The 22,288-nt window shown below is 41.5% G+C and overlaps 1 protein-coding gene across 1 annotated transcript; it reads right to left on the bottom strand.

Moving 5' to 3' along the window:
- Positions 1-19,437: 19,437 nt before the first annotated feature.
- Positions 19,438-21,815, bottom strand: LOC103292271 (melanoma-associated antigen B5-like). The gene is made up of 2 exons (XM_008148448.3): positions 21,734-21,815; positions 19,438-20,582 (listed from the first exon to the last, which is right to left on the bottom strand). Exon 2 carries the CDS (start codon positions 20,575-20,577, stop codon positions 19,543-19,545), a length of 1,035 nt encoding a protein of 344 aa, XP_008146670.1. The 5' UTR covers positions 20,578-20,582; positions 21,734-21,815; the 3' UTR covers positions 19,438-19,542.
- Between the last annotated feature and the right edge of the window lie 473 nt (positions 21,816-22,288).

The following is a 22,288-nucleotide window of genomic DNA, read 5'->3' as shown; positions in this document are numbered from 1 at the left end:
AAATGTTTTATATTTTTATTGATTTCAGAGAGGAAGGGAGAGAGAGAGAGAGAGAGAGAGAGAGAGAGAGAGAGAGAGAGAGAGAGAGAGAAAGAGAGAGAAACATCTATGATAAGAGAGAATCATTGACCGGCTGCCTCCTGCATGCCCCACACTGGGGATTGAGCCTGCTACCCTAGGCATGTGCCCTTGACTGGAATTGAACAAGGGACTCTCAGTCCACAGGCCGATGCTCTATCCATTGAGCCAAATCAGCTAGGGCTACCTTATGATTTTTTAATGAATGATTATTTCTAGTAAACAAAATTAATTGGCTACTTTTTAATGGGCCCTTATATGTGTATAAATAACCAATATTTAACATTTTTACAATATTTGTAACTTAATTTAATACAATTTAATAATGATAAACCTTTATAAGAAGTTTCTTATGAACACAGCATTAGACTCAGTGTCTTACACTTCTTTCTTAGGAGTTGCATCAACCAAATGGGGCAGATAGTCATTTTACAGAAGAGGTAATAAAGAATAGCTCAATGGTTATAAAAATATTGATTAGCCAATTCACCATAAAGCCTGAGGGGTGTCATTAGTAGCTATAAAAGATAAGAATGGTCTGGCCAGTGTGGCTCAGTGGTTGACCTATGAACCAGAAGGTCACAGTTCGATTCCAAGTCAGGCTACATGCCCGGATTGCAGGCTCGATCCCCAGTGTGGGTGTGCAGGAGGCAACCAATCAATAATTCTCTCTCATCATTGATGTTTGTATCTCTCTCTCCCACTGCATTCCTCTCTGAAATCAATTAAAACATATTAAAAATAAAATATAATAAAAAATAAGCCTCAAAACTCAATCTTACAAAAGATTATTCATCACTCATATTAAGTTAATATGAGTGTTCCAAATTTGTGAGTGGTTCTTTTTAAATAATATTTAGAGACACATGATTTAAAAAAAAATTAAATTTATGGGGTGACATTGGTTAATAAAATTATGTGGGTTTCATATGTACAATTCTATAATACATTGACTATATTGTATTGTGTGTTCACCACCCAAGTCAAGTCTCCTTCATCACTATTTTCCTGCTATACCCTCTCATAGCTCCTGCCACCCAAGCGTTATGCTAAGTGAAATAAACTAGTCAGAGAAAGACAAGTACCATGTGATTTCACTGATATGTGGAATCTAATGAACAAAATAAACTAACAAAAAATGAAAATAGACTCATAGGTAGAGAACAGACTGACCAACAGCTGTGTGTGTGTGTGGGTGGGGGGTGGGGGGTTGTGTGATATATGTTACTTTTGATTTGTGGCTCTGCTATTTAAAAAAAAAAAGCCTTCCAAGTCACTGTGTTTCTTTGCCTCACGTCAGGGTTAGGGTGGGGGAAGTGTGTGTAGGATGATGAATGGATTTTCTTAAGAGCCTGTCCTGGAAGCTACAAAAACCTTTTCCACTCACATTCCATTTTTAGTATCTCACTCATATGGACACACCTAATTGCAAGGGAGTTGATGAAATGTATTATAGCTGTGTGCCCAGAAATAATTGGATTTCATAGATGGCTAGTTAGACTCTGCCACAATCCTCTCTTCTGGTCATCAAAAGAGAAAAGTACCTGTATAAGTGCATATAAGCATAACCAATGGACACAAGACACTGGGGGTGGGGTGGGTAAGGGCAAGTGCCGGGGGCGGGGGTAGGGGAGGCCGGGGGAAGGTCAATGGGGGGAAAAAAGGAGACATATGTACTACTATTTGTAATACTTTAAACAATAATATATATTTTAAAAATTAAAAAGAGAAAACCCAGCATGGCTGGTATGGCTCCGTGGTTAAGCCTCAACCCATGAACCCCGGGATTCAGGCTCAATCCCTAGTAGGGGGCATGCAGAAGATAGTCAATGGATGATTCTCATCATTGATATTTCTATCTCTCTCTCCCTCTCCCTTCCTCTCTGAAATAAATAAAAACATATTAACATTTTTAAAGAGAAAACCTAAAGTCTCATTCACTCACTGCATCTAAATGCAAGTCCAGCATCTCCAGGAAATATACAATAACTACTGTCTTGAACATGGCTCTTCTTCATCTGGAGATCTGTGAACTAAGAAGACAATTTATCACTGTGGTTGGTAGAATAACATCCTCTCCAACACGTTCAAGCCTCAAGCCCCAGAACTGATGAATATGTTAAGCTACATGGCAAAAGAGAATTCAGGTTGCAGAAGGAGTTAAGTTTTCTCATAGGCTGACTTTAAAATAAGAAAATTATCACCAACAGTGTGGTGATGGACAGAGAGAGAAGTGGTAGGGGCTAGGTGGAGGTGGATAAAGGAGTGGGGGAAATGGGAGAGATCTGTAATACTGTCAACAATAAATTAAATAAAATGGATCTTCATGGATTAGCTGTGTAAGTTCAATGTAATGACAGGAGTCCTTAAAAGTGGAAGAGGGAGCTAGAATTCAGAAGTCAGAGTCAGAGAAGGAGATATAAAGAGAAAAGGACATCAGAATGATGTGATATGAGGATGCAATCATCCACTGCTAGCTTTGAAAATGGAGAAAAGGGCCATGAGCCAAGGAATGTGGACAGCCACTAAAAGCTGGGAAAGACAAGGAAATGGATTCTCAGTCAGAGTCTACAGAGAGGAATGCAGCTCCGCTGACAATTTCAATAGTCCCAGTGATAGCTATATTGAACTTCTGCACTCTAAGACTGTAAAATAATAAATGTATGCTATCATAAGTCACTAAATTTGTGATTTGTTACAAAATCAATAAGAAACTAACACAACTCTCTCTTCCCCATTATACAAAGGGGGTGCTGGGACAGGAGAACCATAAACCATTCCCATTTAGGAAAGGAAAAATATTGGAGAGACTGAGCAGAACTGGCTCACAGCCATAGTTTACCATTGAGAGGAAGGCATTGTGATCCCCCCTTTGTCCTGGTAATTAGAAGAATTCCTTGATTACAGCTGACTTTGATTTTTTATAGCAAATTTTTAAAAATTTTTAGTAGGTAATGCTCCCAGCTCCAACTTCTGCAAGGTTTCTCCTGTCACTCTTACCTATGGGCTTTGGGGCTTATGCTTTCCTTATATATTATATAGTTTTTACAATGTGCTTCTTGCTCATGCAAATGAGGAGTCATGATATTTTTGGTAATATAATAAAAATAATATTAAAAAATAATAGGCTTATTTCCCATTTGATTCCAGATAATTACTGTGTCTTTAAATACATTGAAGTTGTTTCTCACACAGAGCTAGAAAATAATGTATTCTTTGGTTATAGACTGGTGGTGTGCTGTAACCACTTGGTACTGACTTTCAAGAACAGAATGTTAAATTTTCAGGAATTTTGTGAGCCAGTTGACATCTTGTTGGTGTCTTGAAATTGGCTATAGTGGGAATAGTTATACCACAAACATTGTCAAATGCTATAAGTCATAGCTTTTTTGTTTATGCATTTTTGATACCCAAGTGTTCACATTTTAATAGTACAGAAGAGCCTATTTTCAACTTAATGTAGGCTAACTTGACTTCCTTTGAAAAAAAAATCAGTTGGAGTGTTGCATAACTTCATCATGCCTGCAAAACTGAGTTATGCTATTCAATTGAGAATTACTACTGTGCTTTTCATTCAATGACTTTTAAATTCTTATCTCTTACTCTTTGGTACTTAGAATAAGTCAGCATTTCCAGTCCTTAAAGGTTCTGAATTTCTCTGCTTCCTAAACACTTCTGCTAGCAAACCAGCCAATTATTTCCTGATCTTATTTCCTAATAATACCTTACAAAAAGCAGAAAGTAAATGTCAACCCATCATCACTGTCATTTAGTTATTGCAGGCGACATTTTCACCAAATGTTTTCTCACTGCACCAGATGGCTCTCACTGCAATATTGATTTAACTGCCCAACCACTGTTCAACAGCTAAGCTACTCCATATATTGTAATGTGTGGTTAAAATAACACCCCTGTATTTGTTTAGGTACCATCATTACCTACTATAATTGATGAAACCTAAAATCTTCATGTCTTAATACAGAAGTTCATCTCACAAATCCAAAACTGATTCTGTGCTTTGCAGGTAGCTCATGTTCAAGCAGTGGTTCAGGGACCCAGGTTCCTTCTCTCTTGTGGCTCCCCTAGCTTCAAGATATTGCTTCCTAGGCCACTGTGCTCCTCTGCTACCACCTAGCTGAGAACAAAGGAGCGTGGGCTATATGCACAGACATTTCTATGGGCTCATCCTGATAAAGCAGCATATTTAATGTTTACAGGTCTTCAGCTAGAAATCATTCACATGGACAAACTTTACTGTAAAGGAGGCAACACCTGTAGTCTAGCTGTTGGCAAAGAGAGAGAAAGAGGGAGAGAGGGAGAGAGGGAGAGAGAGAGAGAGAGAGAAGAAATGACTTGGTGAAAAACCAACCAGCCTCTGGCATTAGTACTTTTCATTGTTCCACTAAGAACTCTGTTAATGGTTAATGTGTCCCCATAATTTAATTTTTATCTTATTTTTCAGAATTTTACAATTTTGAATTAAACTGCAACAACATTGGCACATACTGTCCACTCTAGATATTAATGGAATTTACATTTCTGGAAATAATTTTCTCCAAGAAAATTCATAAAATTGAAAGTATATACTAGTGTTGTGCAATACCCTGTAACAGGTTTATAAAATAGTTTCCGAGTAAGTTTTGCTGTCTTTGAAAACCTCAAAGATATGTATTTGAACCAGAGTTAGGTTGTAATCATCAGGCATTTAAGCCATATAATCTAACATCTTGCATTTAATTTCTGATGCACTATGATACCATAGTCTAATTACTAAATCTCAGTGAGTTACAATGAGTTCATCTGGAAAGTAGGGAGTAAAAAACAGTAGCTATTTTATAAGATTACTAGAGGCCCGATGCACAAATTTGTGCAAGAGTAGGCCTTCCTTCCTGTGACTGCCGACACTTGCTTCCCTCTGGCACCCAGGACCTGGGCTTCCCTCATAGCCCTTGCTTTGTCCAGAAGGTCTTCTGAATGGACGTCTAGTCTAATTAGCATATTATTAGAGGCCCAGTGCATGAAATTTGTGCACGGGGCGGGGGTGTCCCTCAGCCCAGCCTGCACCCTTTCCAATCTGGGACGCCTTGAGGGATGTCCAACCGCCAGTAGTCTGACATCCCACTCACAATCCAGGACTGCTGGTTCCCAACCACTCGCCTGCCTCTGCCTGATTGCCCCTAACCACTTCTGCCTGCCAGCCTGAACACCCCCTAACCACTCTCCTGCCAGGCTGATCGACGCCTAACTGCTCCCCAGCTGGCCAGATTGCCCCTAACTGCCCTTCCCTGCCAGCCTGGTCACCCCTAACTGCCCTCCCCTGCAGGCCTGGTCACCCCTAACTGCCCTCCCCTGCTGGCCTGGTCACCCCAAACTACCCTCCCCTGCAGGCCTGGCCCCCCCAACTGCCCTCCCCTGCAGGCCTGGGGCCTCCCAACTGTCCTCCCCTGCAGGTCTGTTCCCCCCCAACTGCCCTCCCCTGCAGGCCTGGTCCTCCCCAGCTGTCCTCCCCTGCAGGCCCGGTCACCCCCAACTGCCCTTCTCTGCTGGCCTGGTCACTCCTAACTTCCCTCCCTGCTGGCCTGATACCCCACAACTGCCCTCCCCTGCAGGCCTGGGTACTCCCCAACTGCCCTCCCCTGCAGGCCTGGGTACTCCCCAACTGTCCTCCCTTGTAGGCCTGGTCCCCCCAAACTGCCCTCCCCTGCAGACCTGGTCTCCCCAAATTGCCCTCCTCTGCCAGCCCAGTCACCCCTAACTGCCCTCCCTGCTTGCCTGATTGCCCCCAACTGCTCTCCCCTGCAGGCCTGGGTCCCCCCCAACTGCCCTCCCTTGATGGCCTGGTCTCCCCCAACTGTTCTCCTATGCTGGCCTGGTCACCCCCAACTGCCCACAACTTCCCTCCCCTGCCAGCCATCTTGTGGCAGCCATCTTGTGTCCACATGGGGGCAGCCATCTTTGACCACATGGGGGTGGCCATCTTGTGTCTTGGAGTGGTCAATTTGCATATTACTCTTTTATTAGATAGGATGCTTTTATTATTGTAGATTGTGTGGATTAAACAAGAAAATGCATATAAATCCCTTAGCTCAGCACTAGATAAACAGTAAACATTGAGTAAAACTTAGCTATAGTTACTGAGTACTCTTTCAGTTTGAATTACTAGTGCTGCAAATTGCCCTCACTAAACCCTGTTATACTTTGAATGTTCAGGCTGCTGTACTCACATTGATCATACTCAGACAGCACTTTTAACTGCACCAATAAAGTGAATAATTTAATTCACATTTTCCTTCACTGCCAAACACCAAAGTTTTTCAGATTTATTTTTAGAAAGTCCGTTGTATTTTTATTTTCTTGATTTAGATCATTGCTTTCTTTATGTCTTCAAAACATAGGTTTCTGATGTGCAAGCAAACAACTAAAAAAACCACACTTGAAACCTTCCAAAAAGAGGAAGGGTGATCACAACTTGAAAAGAGAATAAATGGCATGCTTACATTCATAAAGATTAATGAGATAATGTGATTCATGTGATATTAAAATTAAATTCTATCAATGCCTGTTTGAAGCCTGACATCTCTAAAGTTCTTACAATATGCCAGGCATATAAGTAAGGACCATTTAAAATGCTGACATTTATTAACTCATTTCATAGTCACAAACACCCTAATAATCAGGTACTATTATTATCCTTATTTTACAAATTAGCAAATTGTGACATGATGAAGATACATAGATATAAAAGGGCTAAAATAAACATGATAGAGGGTCCTTGGTTTTCCTTTTGTCTTCTACCTTTGCAACCCTCTCTCTCTCTCTCTCTCTCTCTCTTTTACTATCCTTGAAATTGGACTAGTCAATAAACCACAAGGTTTGCAAAACTAGTTCTGGAGTGATACTGATGGTTATCACAACCCGGAAGAAGACAGATGAAAATAGGAATAATCATGACCTTAATAGGGTCCAAATCCCAACAGGAGTCATAAAAAAACTGTAACTGAATATAGGTTTGACAGTCTATTGCAACAAAAACCAAACTCATGATTCAGGAGCTGATGATAAGGAAAGCAGTTTATTCAAGTGCTGACAACCTGAGGAGATGGAGGACTCTCATTTCAAAGCTGGTCTTAACACCACAGTGCAGGCAGGGTTTTTTTATTAGGAGGAAGGGGAAAAGCAGAACACAGAAATCAGGGCTGAAAGTTATCTACAGGTAAGTCAGCACAATCCATTCCAATGATTATCTCAAAACTGGTCAAGTGTCCCTGGCCAGTTTGGCTAAGTGGTTAGAAGGTATGTCTGAGGACTGAAGGGTCATGGGTTCAATTCCCTGTCAAGGCCATGTACTGCAGTTGCAGATTCGATCCCTGGCCCTAGTCAGGGCGTGTGCAAGAGGCAACCAATTGATGTGACTCTCTCATGTCGATGTTTCTTTCTCTCTCCCCCTTCCCTCCCCCTTTTCTACTCTGTCTGGAAATCAATGGAAAAATAGATCTTTGGGTGAGGATTAAGAAACAACAACAACAAACTGGTCAAGTGGATGTCCGGTTTTTGTGGTACAAAGTCAGCAAATCTCCTGGAGCCAGAACCTTTGGTTGCTGCAGTCAGCCCCCCTTCCCTGAAGCTAGTTCCTGGAACTCTTATACAAATATCCATAGGTTACATGTTATTTAACAGTTTATCTGTTATCAAAACACTTTTAATAGAAACAACATTAAAAGAATAGAAGGGTGGGTTACATCCTGACTTTTGTTTCAGAGGAGTTGAGTTCAATTTCCCCTATTACAATAGTCTTGATCTAATTTCAATTATAGTGAATAAAATCTTCCTTGCCTATTTAACTTGACAAGAGAAATCATTATTTGGTTAATTTTTAATCCTCCATGGTTATTACTTAGCTCATTTTTTTTCTTGTGCCTTTTGAATAGGTTATAATCACTGTGCTAGAGCAGAAAAATTACATTTTCTCAAAAGTTCACATGAGCATTCCACTTATCTACCATATCTACCTTTTACCTTCTTCCAATAGGAGAGTAGATTAATACAATTTCTGACCTTCATCCACTAACTTTGATGTGCCCTATTATAAATTATCATACCATGTGTTTAATTTATTCTGTTATTTACAATTTTAGTAGTTCCCATTTTCTTTGTTGTTGTTGATCCTTGCCCCAAACATACTGGAATTAGCCTCAAAGTATACATATTGAGTCAATTTCTTCATCATCATTGGTCAAACACTACGTGTCTAAAGGAAAAAAAAAGGAATTGAAACCTCCTCACTTAGATCTGGCCATTCACAAGCGTGGAGGAGTATGACCCGGCAGTAAGTCTGGCCTATTCTTCATGCTCCACTGGCTTCCAGCACAAGGACAGTCATCTTCCCTTGTGGTTCCTCACTCTATTTTCCAATATAATAGGTTTTCCCTCTGCCCAGTGCTGTCCATTTATTCACCACATACCTGCCACGGATCTCTTTATCCTTGAACATTTCCCTAATCCAGTGGTCCGCAAACTCATTAGTCAACAGAGCCAAATACCAACAGTACAATGATTGAAATTTCTTTTGAGTGCCAAAAACCGACTTCTGCACATGGGCCACGAAGTTTCAATTGCACTGTACATGCGCGCCCGCATGTGGTATTTTGTGGAAGAGCCACACTCAAGGGGCCAACGAGCCTCATGTGGCTCGCGAGCCGCAGTTTGCCGCCCACTGCCCTAATCTTTACAATAAGAGAGAGGGCAGAAACAGCAGATCTAAGATTATATTCTTCCACAGTTCAGTAGTCATTTCCTCAAGCTGGGACTTTGAAATAACCCAAGAAAAAGAAAAAGTAAACCCAAGGTTCCTATTGTAGATGAGGAAAAATATCCTACCTTCTAGGTTCTTGGTTGTGAACCCCTGCAATAAAAGACAGATGAGCAGGAGAAAAACAAACAAGTATAATAACATGTATATCTCCTGTAATAATGGGAGAGACCCAGGAAAACTGAGTAACTCCCTAGGGGTCCAAGCCTCCACCTTAAATATTATCTCTAGTTAATGACAAAAGAAGATGCAGGGGGGTGGGGAGCCAGTAATAGTAGGATTTTAGGAAAAGCACAGTAAACAAGGGAAAGGTTGTTAAGCAGATTTAAGTCCATGCCTTCTTCATTGATAAGAGTTTAAGATTTTCTTTTTTATGGATGAATAATATTCCATTATATACAGGTTGGCAAAAGTAGGTTTACAGTTGTGAGTACATAAAGCAGAATTTATTATTGTTTTATTAATTATTATATTACTAGAGGCCCGGTGCACGAAATTCGTGCATGGAGGGGGGTTGTCCCTCAGCCCAGCCTGTACCCTCTCCAATCTGGGACCTCTCGAGGGATGTCTAACTGCCCATACCGGGATCGGGCCTAAACGGGCAGTCGGACATCCCTCTCACAATCCAAGACTGCTGGCTCCGAACTGCTTGCCTGCCTGCCTTCGTGATTGCCCCTAACCACTTCTGCCTGCCAGCCTGATCACCCCCTAACCACTCCCCTGACAGCCTGTTTGCCCCCAACTTCCCTCCTCTGCTGGCCTGGTCACCCCTAACTGCCCTCTCCTGCAGGGTTGATCACCTCCAACTGCCCTCCCTTGCAGGCTTGGTCCTTCTCAACTGCCCTCCCTTGCAAGCTTGGTCCCTCTCAACTGCCCTCCCTTGCAGGCAGGGTGCCTCCCAACTGCCCTCCCTTGCAGGCCGGGTGCCTCCCAACTGCCCTCTCCTGCTGGCCACCTTGTGGTGGCCATCTTGTGTCCACATGGGGGCAGGATCTTTGACCACATGGGGGCAGCTATATTGTGTGTTGCAGTGATAATCAATCTGCATAGTTCTCTTTTATTAGATAGGATAGAGGCCTGGTACAGGGGTGGGGGCCAGCTGGTTTGCCCTGAAGGGTGTCCCTGATCAGGGTGGGGTTCCCTTGGGCCATGGGGCTGCCTGAGTGAGGGGCCTGTGGTGGTTTGCAGGCTGGCCATGCCCCCTGGAAACCCAAGTGGAGGCCCTGGTATCTGGAATTTATTTTCTTTCTACAATTGAAACTTTGTAGCCTGGAGTGGAGCCAAGCCTGAGGCTCCCTCCGCAGCCGGCAGCCATTTCTGTTGGGGTTATAATTGAAACTTTGTTGCCTTAAGCGGGTGGGCCCGGCCAGGGTGTGCAGAAAGCTTTGCTTCCCCTTTTGCCAGGGGCAACCCTGGCCTGCTCTTTTAAGCTCCATTCTGCCATTTCTGTTTGAATTTGTTTACCTTCTATAATTGAAACTTTGTAGCTTGAGTGGTGGCTTAGGCCTGGCAATGGCAGGCAGAAAGCTTGGCTTCCTCTGTTACCTAGGAAACCTTGCTCTCTGTGGCTGTAGCCATCTTGGTTTGGGTTAATTTGCATACTCGCTCTGATTGGATAGTGGGTGTGGCTTGTGGTTGTGTCGGAGGTATGGTCAATTTGCATATTTGTCTATTTATTAGGTAGGATTCGTTTGTATTATAACTGTAAACCTACTTTTGCTCATCCCTCTCTCTCTATATATATATGTACATACATACATATAGGTCTTGACTATTGTAAATAATACTGCAATGAACATGGGGTGCATATATATTTTTTAGGTAGTTTTTGTTTCCTACAGATAAATTCCTGGAAGTGAGATTGCTGCAATATATGATAATTCTATTTTTAATTTTTTGAGGAACCTCCATATTGTTTTACATAGGAGCTGTACCACTTTACATTCCCACCAACATAAAAGAGTTCCCTTTTCTCTACATTCTCAACAACATTTGTTATTTCTTGTCTTTTTTATAATAGCCAGTTTAACAGGTATGAGGTGATAACGTGATAGCTTATTGTGGGTTTGATTTGCATCTCCCTGATAACTATTGATGTTGAGCATCTATGCATGTATCTGTTGGCCATGTGCATGTCTTCTGATTGTATCTCTTTAATTAAATTTTAACTGCTTTATTTGCAAAATTAGTTTGGTGTCTTCTAAAATTAGTTTTATATATATCTATATCTATATCTATATCTATATCTATCTATCTATCTATATCTATATCTATTCCAATTCTTCAATTATTTTTTTAAATTTTATGTCTAGGTTACTAGAGATTTATAGAGTGGATATTCAGTCTTTTACCCAAAAATATCTGTTTCATCTCACCCCTCCTTGTTTTCATTTTTTTACTTTTCTTAGGTATTCTACATCACCAGATTTATTCCCTGACATCCTAGTGAGTTTTCTACTTACTATTGGGGAGATTTTCCTCTGGATTATTTTTATTTTTCTCATGATTCTCTTTTCAACTCTGTTCATTTAATGCTGTTCAATTTTATTTATCAATTAATTGAATAATTTTAATTTGAAGGTAGCATAGCTATAGGAACATTTAAAAATTATAATACAGCATAAAATTGAATACTTTTTTCCTTTTTTACTGTTGACAGTATTACAGATGTCCCCTATACCTGCCCCCCTTCTTGCTCCCCTCCACCAAGTCCCCACCCTTCAAGGCTTTCACCATATTATTGTCTGTGTCCATGGACTATGTATATATGCATATGTGTTCTTAAGTTAATCTCTTCCCATCCCCCTTACCCCACCCCTCTGAGATCTCTCAGTCTGTTCCATGCATCCATACCACTGGACTTATTTTGCTCATCATTTAATTTTGTTCATTAGATCCGACATATAACTGAGATCATGTAATATTTGTCTTTCTCTGACTGGCTTTTTTCACTTAGCATAATAATGATAGAAAATGTCCAAATAGAGTGCAATATAGTTCCAAAAATGCAAGTTATTGCCTATGAACAATGCTGAATTCAAGGAATTACTTTAATGTTTGTGATTATGAAAATTGGGCATTTTCTGGATCAGTATTATCTAACCTAATGGGACATCTGAAATACAGTAAGAACATTAAATTACCAACTTAATTCCATAAAAATAAGTCTTAAGACTTTTTGTAATTATATATATGGTCTGTTTTCATTTGGAAACTTATGTGTTTGGTATTCCTCGTAGAACCAAAAGCAAGTGCTCATTATAAAATCAGGGGCTTCTGAGAATCTAGTATGCATAGATCAATGCTGATGAAATTTGGCTATCCCAAACAGTTTCATGACATGAGATATAATTGATGTTTATGCTTCAAATATAACTCATCAACCCAGAAGATTTAAAATGCTGATAAAGCCATCTGGCAACTTCATGTATTTATTGGTTAAAGAGCAAATTTTTGTCTTTTTATTGAAAATATAATAATTTTAACATTTATATTAAGAAGAATGTGAAAGAACAGAAGGTACTGTTCACACATCAGATTTAGAAAGTAACCTAAACTAAAAGTAGAACTATGTCAAACAAAACCTAATCTATAGAAACCACAACTGGCTAACAGTGTGACAAGAACCAGACACTTGGATGGGAAAAAGTTGATTGGGAATAAAGCCAAAATACATCATGCATGTTGTGAACAAATCTATACTAATAAAACGGTAATATGATAATTAGACTGGGAGACCTTCCAGGAGACCTTCCAGATGTTCTTCTGGTCAAAGCCATGGTGACAGGGCCAAGGTAGAGGCAGTTAAAGGCCAAGAGGGGAGGGCAGTTGTGGATGATCAGGCCAGGAGGGGACAGCAGTTGTGGGTGATCAGGCTGGTGGGGGGTGGGGCCATTGGGGGTAAGAAGACCATCAGGGGGGCCAGTTGGGGGCAAGAAGGTCATCAGTGGAGGTCAGTTGGAGGTGATCAGGACAGCAGGGGAGGCAGTTTGGAGTGAGAAGGCCAACAGGGGGAGGGAAGATAGGGGTGAGCAGGCCAGCAGGGGAGGCAGTTGGGCGCGAGCACACTGGCACAGTGGGTAGATGGGGGTCATCAGGATGGCGGGGGGGCATTTGGGGGCAAGCAGGCTGGTGGCAGAGGGCAGTTGGGGGTGAGCAGGCCCGCAGGCAGAGTGGTTAGGGGCAATCAGGCAGGCAGGCAGGCAGGTGAACGGTTAGGAGCCAACAGTCCCAGATTGCGAGAGGGATGTCCGACTGCTGGTTTAGGCCCAATTTCTGTAAACCAGCAGTACGACATCCTTCGAGGGGTCCCAGATTGGAGAGGGTTCAGGCTGGGCTGAGGAACACCCCCACACACACGAATTTTGTGCACCGGGCCACTAGTATATTTAATGAATAGGCTTCAATTTGTGTAACCAAACAAAAGACCCAGATTTAAAATGTAAATACTGCACTAGCTAGTTTGGCTCAGTGAATAGAGTGTTGGCCTTCAGACTGAAGGGTCCCAAGTTCAATTCTGGTCAAGGGCACATGCCCAGGTTGTGGACTCGATCCCCAGTAGGACACGTGCAGGAGGCAGCCAATCAGTGATTCTCTCTTATCATTGATGTTTCTCTCTTTCTCTCTTCCTTCCTCTCTGAAACCAATAAAAATATATTTTAAAAAATAAAATAATAAAATAAAATGTAAACACTGCCCTGACAGGTGTGGCTTGGTTGATTGGAGTGTCATCTTGTACACAAAAAGTTTGTGTGTTCAGTCCTGAAGGCAACAGATCGATGTTTCTCTCTCACATAAATGTTTTTCTCTCTCTCTCCTCCTAAAAAATATAAATTAAAAAATGAAAGTAAAATAAAATATAAACACTAATCATAATTTCTGCCTTGGTTGCTTCTATATGAAGATTAATGAAGTCATATGAATTAGAAGTAAGAAATCACTTTTTAAAAATCTCTAAGAGACAAAGAATTTTCTCATTGACTATTTAACCTTTTGCACTCGGATGTCAGGTGTGACTCGACACGGTTAGCATCGGTAGCAGCTCTTTTTATACTCTTTGAATGTATCAATAATTTGAAATATAAAAAAAATCCAAATAAATAAGTTTGTATGAAAAGAAACTCCAGCTTTTTATTCTACTGCTGCGCTTTGTAAAATCTGGGGTATTTAAAAAATTAAATCCCGAGTAGAATAAAGGAATCGAGAAAAAAGCAAGCGAGTGCAAAGGGTTAAAGGTGTTCAAGGAAATATCCTATATAATAAAAGCCTAATATGCAAATTGTCCCTTCGGGCGGTCTTTTGACCAAGAGTTCAACTGCTCGCTATGATGTGCACTGACCACCAGGGGGTGGCATGGAACATGGCAGGCATCATTCACACTCTGGGACCTCTCGCCTGCTACCTTGGTGCGGGGGTGACGGGAAGGAGGTGCAGTGAAAATGCGGGGTGTCTGCCAAGCTTGCTCTCACTCCCCCTGCTACCCTTCCCAGCAATGCCAGGGCTCTCTCACAGGGAAGCCCCCACACTCAGGTGCCAGGCACCCATGAGAAGCCCACCCCCACACCTACGTGGCCTCTTCCAAGTGAGCCAGGCTATAGCTGGAGGGACCACAGGGGCTGATTGGGCTCCCCTGGTTTCGCTCAGGAGCCAGTCTGCGAGGCCAGCCAAAAGAGAGTGTGCTTCCCACCCAGCTTCCATACAGTGCCACCGAGCATTCCAGAGGCCCATGCTGCACCCAAATCAGCGGCATCTAGCAGCGCTCACCGCATCTCCATGTGGGGACTCAGGAACTGTGACTAAGGTGGAAGGGGGCACACGGGGGTCTGGGGGCCCAGGTGCTGCCCAGGGCCCAGAGGTCAGCTGGGACCTGCCCTTCCACACCAGATGCTTGTGCTTCGATTGGCGGCCAGGCCTAGGGAACACACCCATGCATGAATTTTGTGCACTGGGCCTCTAGTATATTTATATCACCTTTGAATATGATCTGTCAAACTAGCAGTTATATTTATGTATACAGGCTTCAGTGGTACAACAAAGGTACCAAACATTATAATGAAGGTTACCTTACTTTTAACAACAGTAATTTAAAAAAGAAATAATCAGAAATATTATGTAATCACATAAAAGAAACAAAATGGAAGACCAATCAATAATAGCAACGAAAATGTACTCTTTTTCTTTAATAAATATTCAAGTAAAACAAGGCTTTTAACATAGTAATTTAATCTATAATATATTTTTTTTAGAGAGAGAGGAAGGGAGAGGGGTAGAGAAACATCGATGATGAGAGAAACATTGATCTGCTGCCTCCTGCATGCCCCCTACTGGGGATTGAGCCTGTAACATGGTCTTGTGCCCTTGACTGGGTTTCAAATCGGGGACTTCTTAGTTGACAGGTTGATGCTAAACCACTGAGCCACAGTGGCCGGGCATACAATATCTTTGAAGATACTAAAGAAAATAACAGAAATACAGGAACAGAAGACTATTTTTCTTTATATGGACAGTCCATTTCCCTACCTGGAGGTGAGAAGATTGTGGTAATTTCCTTCCTGCTCCCCTGCTGACCCGATCGCCCCCAACTGCCTTCCCCTGAAGGCCTGGTCACTCCCAACTGCCCTCCCCTGCAGGCTTGGTTTCCCCAACTGCCTTCCCCTGCTGGCCATCTTGTGACAATGTATGTGCGTCCATCTTGTGACAATGTGGGGGTAGCCATCTTGTGATTACATGGGGGTGGCCATCTTGTGGTGGCCATCTTGTGATGACATGGGGAGGACATCTTGTGACAACATGGGGATGGCCATCTTGTGATGACATGGCAGCAGCCATCTTGTGAGGGTGTGAGGGTCAATTTGCATATTACCTCTTTATTATATAAGGTTATTGACTATATTCCATATGCTGTATTTTACAATTTGTGCTTAATTCCTTTCACCTTTTTGTTCATCCTCCCAGCACTTTTTCTAAAATCACATTTTCCATTATTTATTTATTTATTTATTTATTTACTTATTTATTTATTTATAAATATATTTTTATTGATTTCAGAGAGGAAGAGAGAGATAGAAACATCAACGATGAGAGAGAATCATTGATCAGCTGCTTCCTGCATGCCCACAAGGGGGATTGAATCTGAAATCCAGGCATGTGCCCTGACCAGGAATTGAACCATGACTTCCTGGTTCATAGATTGATGCTCAACCACTGAGCCAAGCCGGCCAGGCCACATTTTTTTTTTTTAATCTCTAATGACTTTTGTTTCTGACTAGAAAACTTTTAGTATGAAGAAAAAAGTTCTATGGTGAAATATTTACAATTGCCATCTTGCTTTCAATAGTACTAAAGAGAAGGTTATAAAAATACCAAAGCACTATCTAATAATCCATTAGAGCTGCAAATTTAGAATTCCCACTGGAGATATGGAAAAACTATTATTTACTCTGTCAGCATAAGGAACAGAGAAGAAAGTGAAAGCATGAAACAATGATGCTTTGGAGGAAAAAAATACCTGTCACTCCTAATTATTCATATAATCAGGGGAGAAAAAGAATTTCCATTGGAATTAATTATTTCCTCTTTTTGTTTATCTTAATACAACCAACTTGAGGACACATGACTAGTAGAGTGAAGTCATGAAAGTCTATGACATTTTTCTTTTTGTTTTTTTTTTCTTTTCTTGAACCATGACGCTTTCCAAGGCATGTTTTCCTACACAATATCTGTTCTGATCTCATAGAGTTGCTATGGTGATTAAGTTAGAAGAATATCCAGAAAGTTATCTGGCAAAGAGTAAGCATTGTATATGTTTGTTTACTTGTTTATTAAATACATACAGGAATTGGCAAAAGTAGGTTTATAGTTACTTGTATGAAAAAAGACACAAAGATCATAATTATTACAACAGTGTTTTTAACTCAAAAGAATGTCACAGTGCAACAAACTGTAAACCTACTTTTGCCCATGCCTGTGTTTTTAGAAGTCAGTTAACAGTAGGTACATTTTTAACAAAATCTGCTACTTACTACTTTATTAAAGTGAAATCAACTTTTTTGATTCATATAAATGAGTATATTCAAAACTACACCAATGGTACTGTGGGGGAGGGGAAAATTAAGGCAAATTAACAGTTGAAAATAACCTAATTTAATTATGCATGTAAGTACAGGGTGTCTATAAGAATATGAGACCAGAGGATAATTGGGAAGTTAGGCTTATATGCCAACTTGAGCTAAGAATAAGGGGTGGGATATGGTTTGGGAGTTCAAAAGAGAGGAAGGCAATTCACATGGAGATGAAAAAAGCAATATTTGGTGAACAAATTTTTGTTGGGTCATCTTTAACAATGGGACACAGTCTCTGAGCAATTTTTCCTTCTTGGAGCAGTTATTTCTGTTGGTTTTTTTGTGTATGTGTCACAAAATTTGATTCAGCAGCATTGATGACTTCAATGTTCTAAAGACTTAAAAAAAAACAGTTGCCCATTATTTATTTACAGCTCTTGCATATGAATATTTTATTCAAATAATCAAAACCAAATTTAAACTGAGTTTCACAAATATTTACACAGAAATTATAGCACTGACTTCTGATGGTGTATGTGAATTCTGTTAAAAATTTCACCTGTTAAAGTGAAATTACTGAAGATTGAACTAACCAATGAAGCACCATTCTTATCTTTGCTGAATTCAATGAACTCAACTGCAAAATCAATTACATTTGATTCCAGGAAAAGGGTTAAATATGTAATATCTGTTCAAACAAAACTGATTTAGTAATAAATGATTACACATTAGAGTGGCATTATACTGACAATTCTGTTTTTACTCAAAGGCAAACATTGATTCTTGTTTTTTGTCAAGGACCAGCTCTTTCAGACATATCCAGGTGTCCTTCCATCCAAACTTACTCTATTTTTTCCCACCAAAATCTAACCCTCTCATACACTTCACCTAATTATACTTAAGATACTCTAATTAAATTCCCTTTTAAAGAAATAGAATCTGAATCTACCAGTTCAAAGCAAAAACTGTCAACATGGTGGCTCCTGTATAACTCACCATTATTGTGTATAGAATACCCCTTTGTTTACTCTATTTTCTGGCAGAGAGATAATAGCAAAGACTGAGGGCTGAATTGTGTCCCCTAAAATTCATAACTCCTAGTACCACAGAATGTGACTGTAGTTGGAGATAATGTCTTTAAAGTGATAGTTAATTTAAAATGAGGCCACTAGGATAGGCCATAATCCAAACTTAGTGGGGTCCTTATAAGAGTTTAGGTCACCCAAGGAGACAGCAGGCATGTGATCACACAAGGGACAGCCATGAGAAGGGGATAGCCATTTGAAAACCAAGGAAAGAGGGCTCAGAGCAAACCAAACCTGCCAGCACCTTAACATTGGAATTCCAGCCTCCAGAACTGTGAGAAAATAAATTTCCATGGATTAAGCTATCCAGTCTGTGGTATGTTGTTAGGGCAGCCTCTGAAATAACCAATATACTGCCCCAGACAGAGATTGTTTTTTCTGGATTATCTTCCCTACTAAATTAATTCCTAAGAGCATGTTCAATGGCTCCCTATTTGCCCCATGTGGTGAGGATGGGATTTCTGCTTTATGGTTATGTGGTGTTCAAAACCACAACACTGGACCCTGTAGAGATGAGCTAGACAGCAATTTCTCAATGATGCAAGCTCACAAGATGGGGGAGAGGGACACCACATGCCCCACGGTGGCAGGAGGGGGGTTACATTCATGGAAAGTGAATGAGCAAGTTTTGGGGGGACAGGCTGGGGCATATCAAGAGGATGAGGTGACCCCTACTTCCCTTACAGCATATAATCAGATGGTTTGCAAAGTCCACAGGACAGTAGGGAAGAGAACTCCACTACTTAGGAATAAATAATATCTGGGCCTTGTCCCATTCTAAAAGATTGACTTTTGTAAGTGAAGAGTATGGAGGGGAACTTGCAGTTAGCCCATTTAAGTCCCTAATGGTTTGGGTCTTCATTTTAGACCTTACACAACAATGCTGTTTTCCATGCAAATATTTTCTCTCTCAACTCAGACAACACATCTGAGTGTCTGGCTTCTGCTCACCAGTCCCACAGCCTCATCCACTCCACAATGTAGCACAACTGAAAGCGATGTCTCACAGAATAACTTGCAGTGTCCCCAAATCTAAACTTCTTTGTCTCAGAGAATTTCCACTTACTGCTTTCACCTGGAATACCTCCCAAATCACCCACCTTTTTAAGTTTCTTATGAGGCATAGAGAGTACCTCAACATCCTCTTTAAGTGATTGAAGCTCCTAGCTAGCAAAGTTCTATGAAGGGAGAATAGGCCTTTATCTTACCATCCCACGTACTAACACAGGGCGTTCCTAAAGACGTATGCTCAATTAAATTTGGGGAATAGACGATCTAATATGCTAAGATTTACTATAACCTACATCCTTTAATAAGCTAAGCATATAGAGGTATAAAACAATTAATTTTACGAAAGAAAAGATGGAAAGGAGGGAGGAGAATCAAGGTGGATGATATTTTATTTTTTTTTATTCTATTATTCCAACAGATTTACTGTGGGATTCTTTCCCATGTCCATGCAAGATTCTATTATGATGTCATATATTTTGTTCATGACAAAAATTAATCCTCATATTTTACTAGTTGTGGAGACACTGGTTGACCAGGCCATGGAATATTTCTGGCCCATGGTACCAGTGCCAATCCTGGCTGCCAATCTGGCTTGTGCTCTTTCTATCTCATCTCTCAAAGCTTCTTCGTATTGTAATGGGAAGGCAGTTGGAACTTTCTCATTGAGCTTGGCCCAAAATTCGAGGATTTTCATCTTGGTTGTTTCTGTGTAAGCTTTGGGACCCCAGAGGAACTCGTAGCATGGAGGATCAGTGTTGGGCACCTGGCGGTACACCAGGTACTCTAGCTTGACTAGATCTTTGGTGATAAGCTTCCTAGGTTCCCCATAGATGTAGTGTTTCCTCCCAGGGAACACTCGCATGGCATTCAGGAAGTTCCAGACCTCTTCCTCACTGGCACAGTTGCCATTCATGAAGATCACACCCAGGACATTCATCAGGAGACCAGTCTTGGGTAACCCCCTGCCAGCACGCACCCTCCCCTTATTGGGGAGTTTCAGTTTGCTGACAAGTTCATAGGCCGGTTTGATTGAGTCTGCTTCCTTCAGGTCAACTGCAAAGAGATCCTCAAGACTCTCACAGGCTCTCTTGAAGATCTCCGGAAATTGGCGGCGGTACTTTCGGTCAATAATATTTATCATGTCTTCCCGCAGAATGAGATGCTTCGCTCTATACCTGTACAAAATAAACTTCTGCAAGATCGTCACTTCCATAGCCAGAGGATCACAGCTTGTGTTCTCCAGAGATAGGACCTCAGAGGAACATGAATGCTCCTCATCTTGGCTGTTCTCAGATTTTGTGTGAAAAGCATCTGAAGGGGTCATAGAGGTATTTGGAGCTCTGCAAGATGCCTGGGAAGTACCAGTTAGATCACTAACTGATGAGCTCTTGGGATTACTCTCCAAACCAGAAGATGAGGAGGGGGGCTTTTCTGTTGTGGCAGCTGCCTGTAACATCTTGCAGCTATCATCTCCATCTTGGGAATCTTGTGGATTCTGCTTTTTGCAGCTCTTACTCTTGTGCCTCCGAGGCATGATGACTATGGTCAGAAGAATCAGTCAGGAGGGTATTAGGAGGATAGGTAATGAGAGTCCCTGGAGGATGAAGGTCAAGAGTGTATGGGCACCTTTGGCATACAAATAGGACCTTGATTGTAAGGAAGACTGCATTTGCAGTTCTCCCCAAGGGCACCTCTCTAAAAACCCTCAGGGCTCCAGATCTAATCATCTTGTGCTTTGAGTACACTTTAGACTGCATCCTGCCAGTCCTGCCTCAAGCATACTGAGGTAACAGTAGGGGCTGGTAGTCTTGGAGTTTGAGGAATCTGTTATTTCACATTCAAGAGCATCATTCAACTGGTGGGACACCATGGGACAATAAAGAATGAAGTGAATGAGGCCCTCAACTCATCAAGCCTATCCAGGTATTCCCAGTGTTTACTTCTTAGTGGTTCTTTGGGGTCCTCAGTCATCACTAAGGATCTGCATTTGGCTTCATATCTGGCCTTGTACCCCTTTAGCTGAATAGTGGCTACACCTTCAAACTAATGATTTCACTTCCCATAGACCACATAAAAATAAGTGTTGAGAGAGCTTCAGCCTGATACCACTGTCCTGGGTTTTTAAGTGCTGAAAGTGGTATGGGGTAATGCTAAGTGAAATAAGCCAGTTAGAGAAAGATAAATATGACATGATCTCACTCATTTATGGAATATAATGAACAACATAAACTGATGAACAAAAATAGATCCAGAGACAGAGAAACAGATCAGACCATCAAACCTCAGAGGGAAGGTAGGGGAAGGTGGAAGTAAGGGGGAGAGATCAACCAAAGGACTTGTATGCATGCATATAAGCATAACCAATAAACACAGACAACAGGGGGGTGAGGGCATGAGTGGGGGGATAAGGGGAGGTAATGGGGGAATAATGACACATATGTAACAACTTAATAAAGAAATTTTTTAAAAATGCCTTTCTATCCCTTCTTTTTAGAGTGGATGGACCTCAACCTTTGCTTTGACCCACTGCTCTCTTGTTCTATGATTCCTCCATAACCCTTGGGCTTGCCCCTCAGATTAAGGCCAGGTCCACCCTGAAGGCCCTAGGGGAATGTGAGGAATTCCTCTCTGATCATACCTGTCCTTGGTTCTTGAGGCCGAGTAAGGACTTACTTTTATGGTGTACTCACTTTTGAGGGGTGTGTGGTTACCTCGATCCTCATAGTATTCACCTTGGCCTCTGGAAAGCCTAGAAATCCTCCCACTACTGGCCTTAGGCCATACCTTTTAGACCAAGTCCCTCACCCCCATTGTGATACCCTAAGAGGTGGTGATTGCATCATCACATCATGGCAACAATGCCCGTGTCCCATGGCAACAACAAGGTTGGGGGTCCTCTGGGCCCCTCATTGTTCTTTGAGGAATGGATTCCCAACATTCTAATTCAGGATCCTCACCTTAACTTCTGGAATATGCTTAGACCTCCTTCCTTTCCTGATTTCCAGACCCTGCAGTCCAAGCAAGGCCCTCACATCTCTGACACCCTCCTTACAGAGTCAGTCTAAGGGCCCTGCCTAAGGAATCTCAGGTATAAGGGCTTTGACAGTCTCTGTGCCACCTCATGGTCTTAGTGTCTATGTTTCCCAGAGCTATAATTCATGGTTCTGCCCTTGTTTCCTGGCAGGGCCTAGATTGCCTCTCTGTGCTCACCTAGGTCTCACAGCTGCAGGCCAATGCCCTCACCT

The sequence above is a fragment of the Eptesicus fuscus genome, chromosome 1, assembly GCF_027574615.1.
Source record: "Eptesicus fuscus isolate TK198812 chromosome 1, DD_ASM_mEF_20220401, whole genome shotgun sequence".
NCBI lineage: Eukaryota > Metazoa > Chordata > Mammalia > Chiroptera > Vespertilionidae > Eptesicus > Eptesicus fuscus.
The sequence above is the reverse complement of the archived record's forward strand: the minus strand, read 5'-3'. Positions and strand labels throughout refer to the sequence as shown.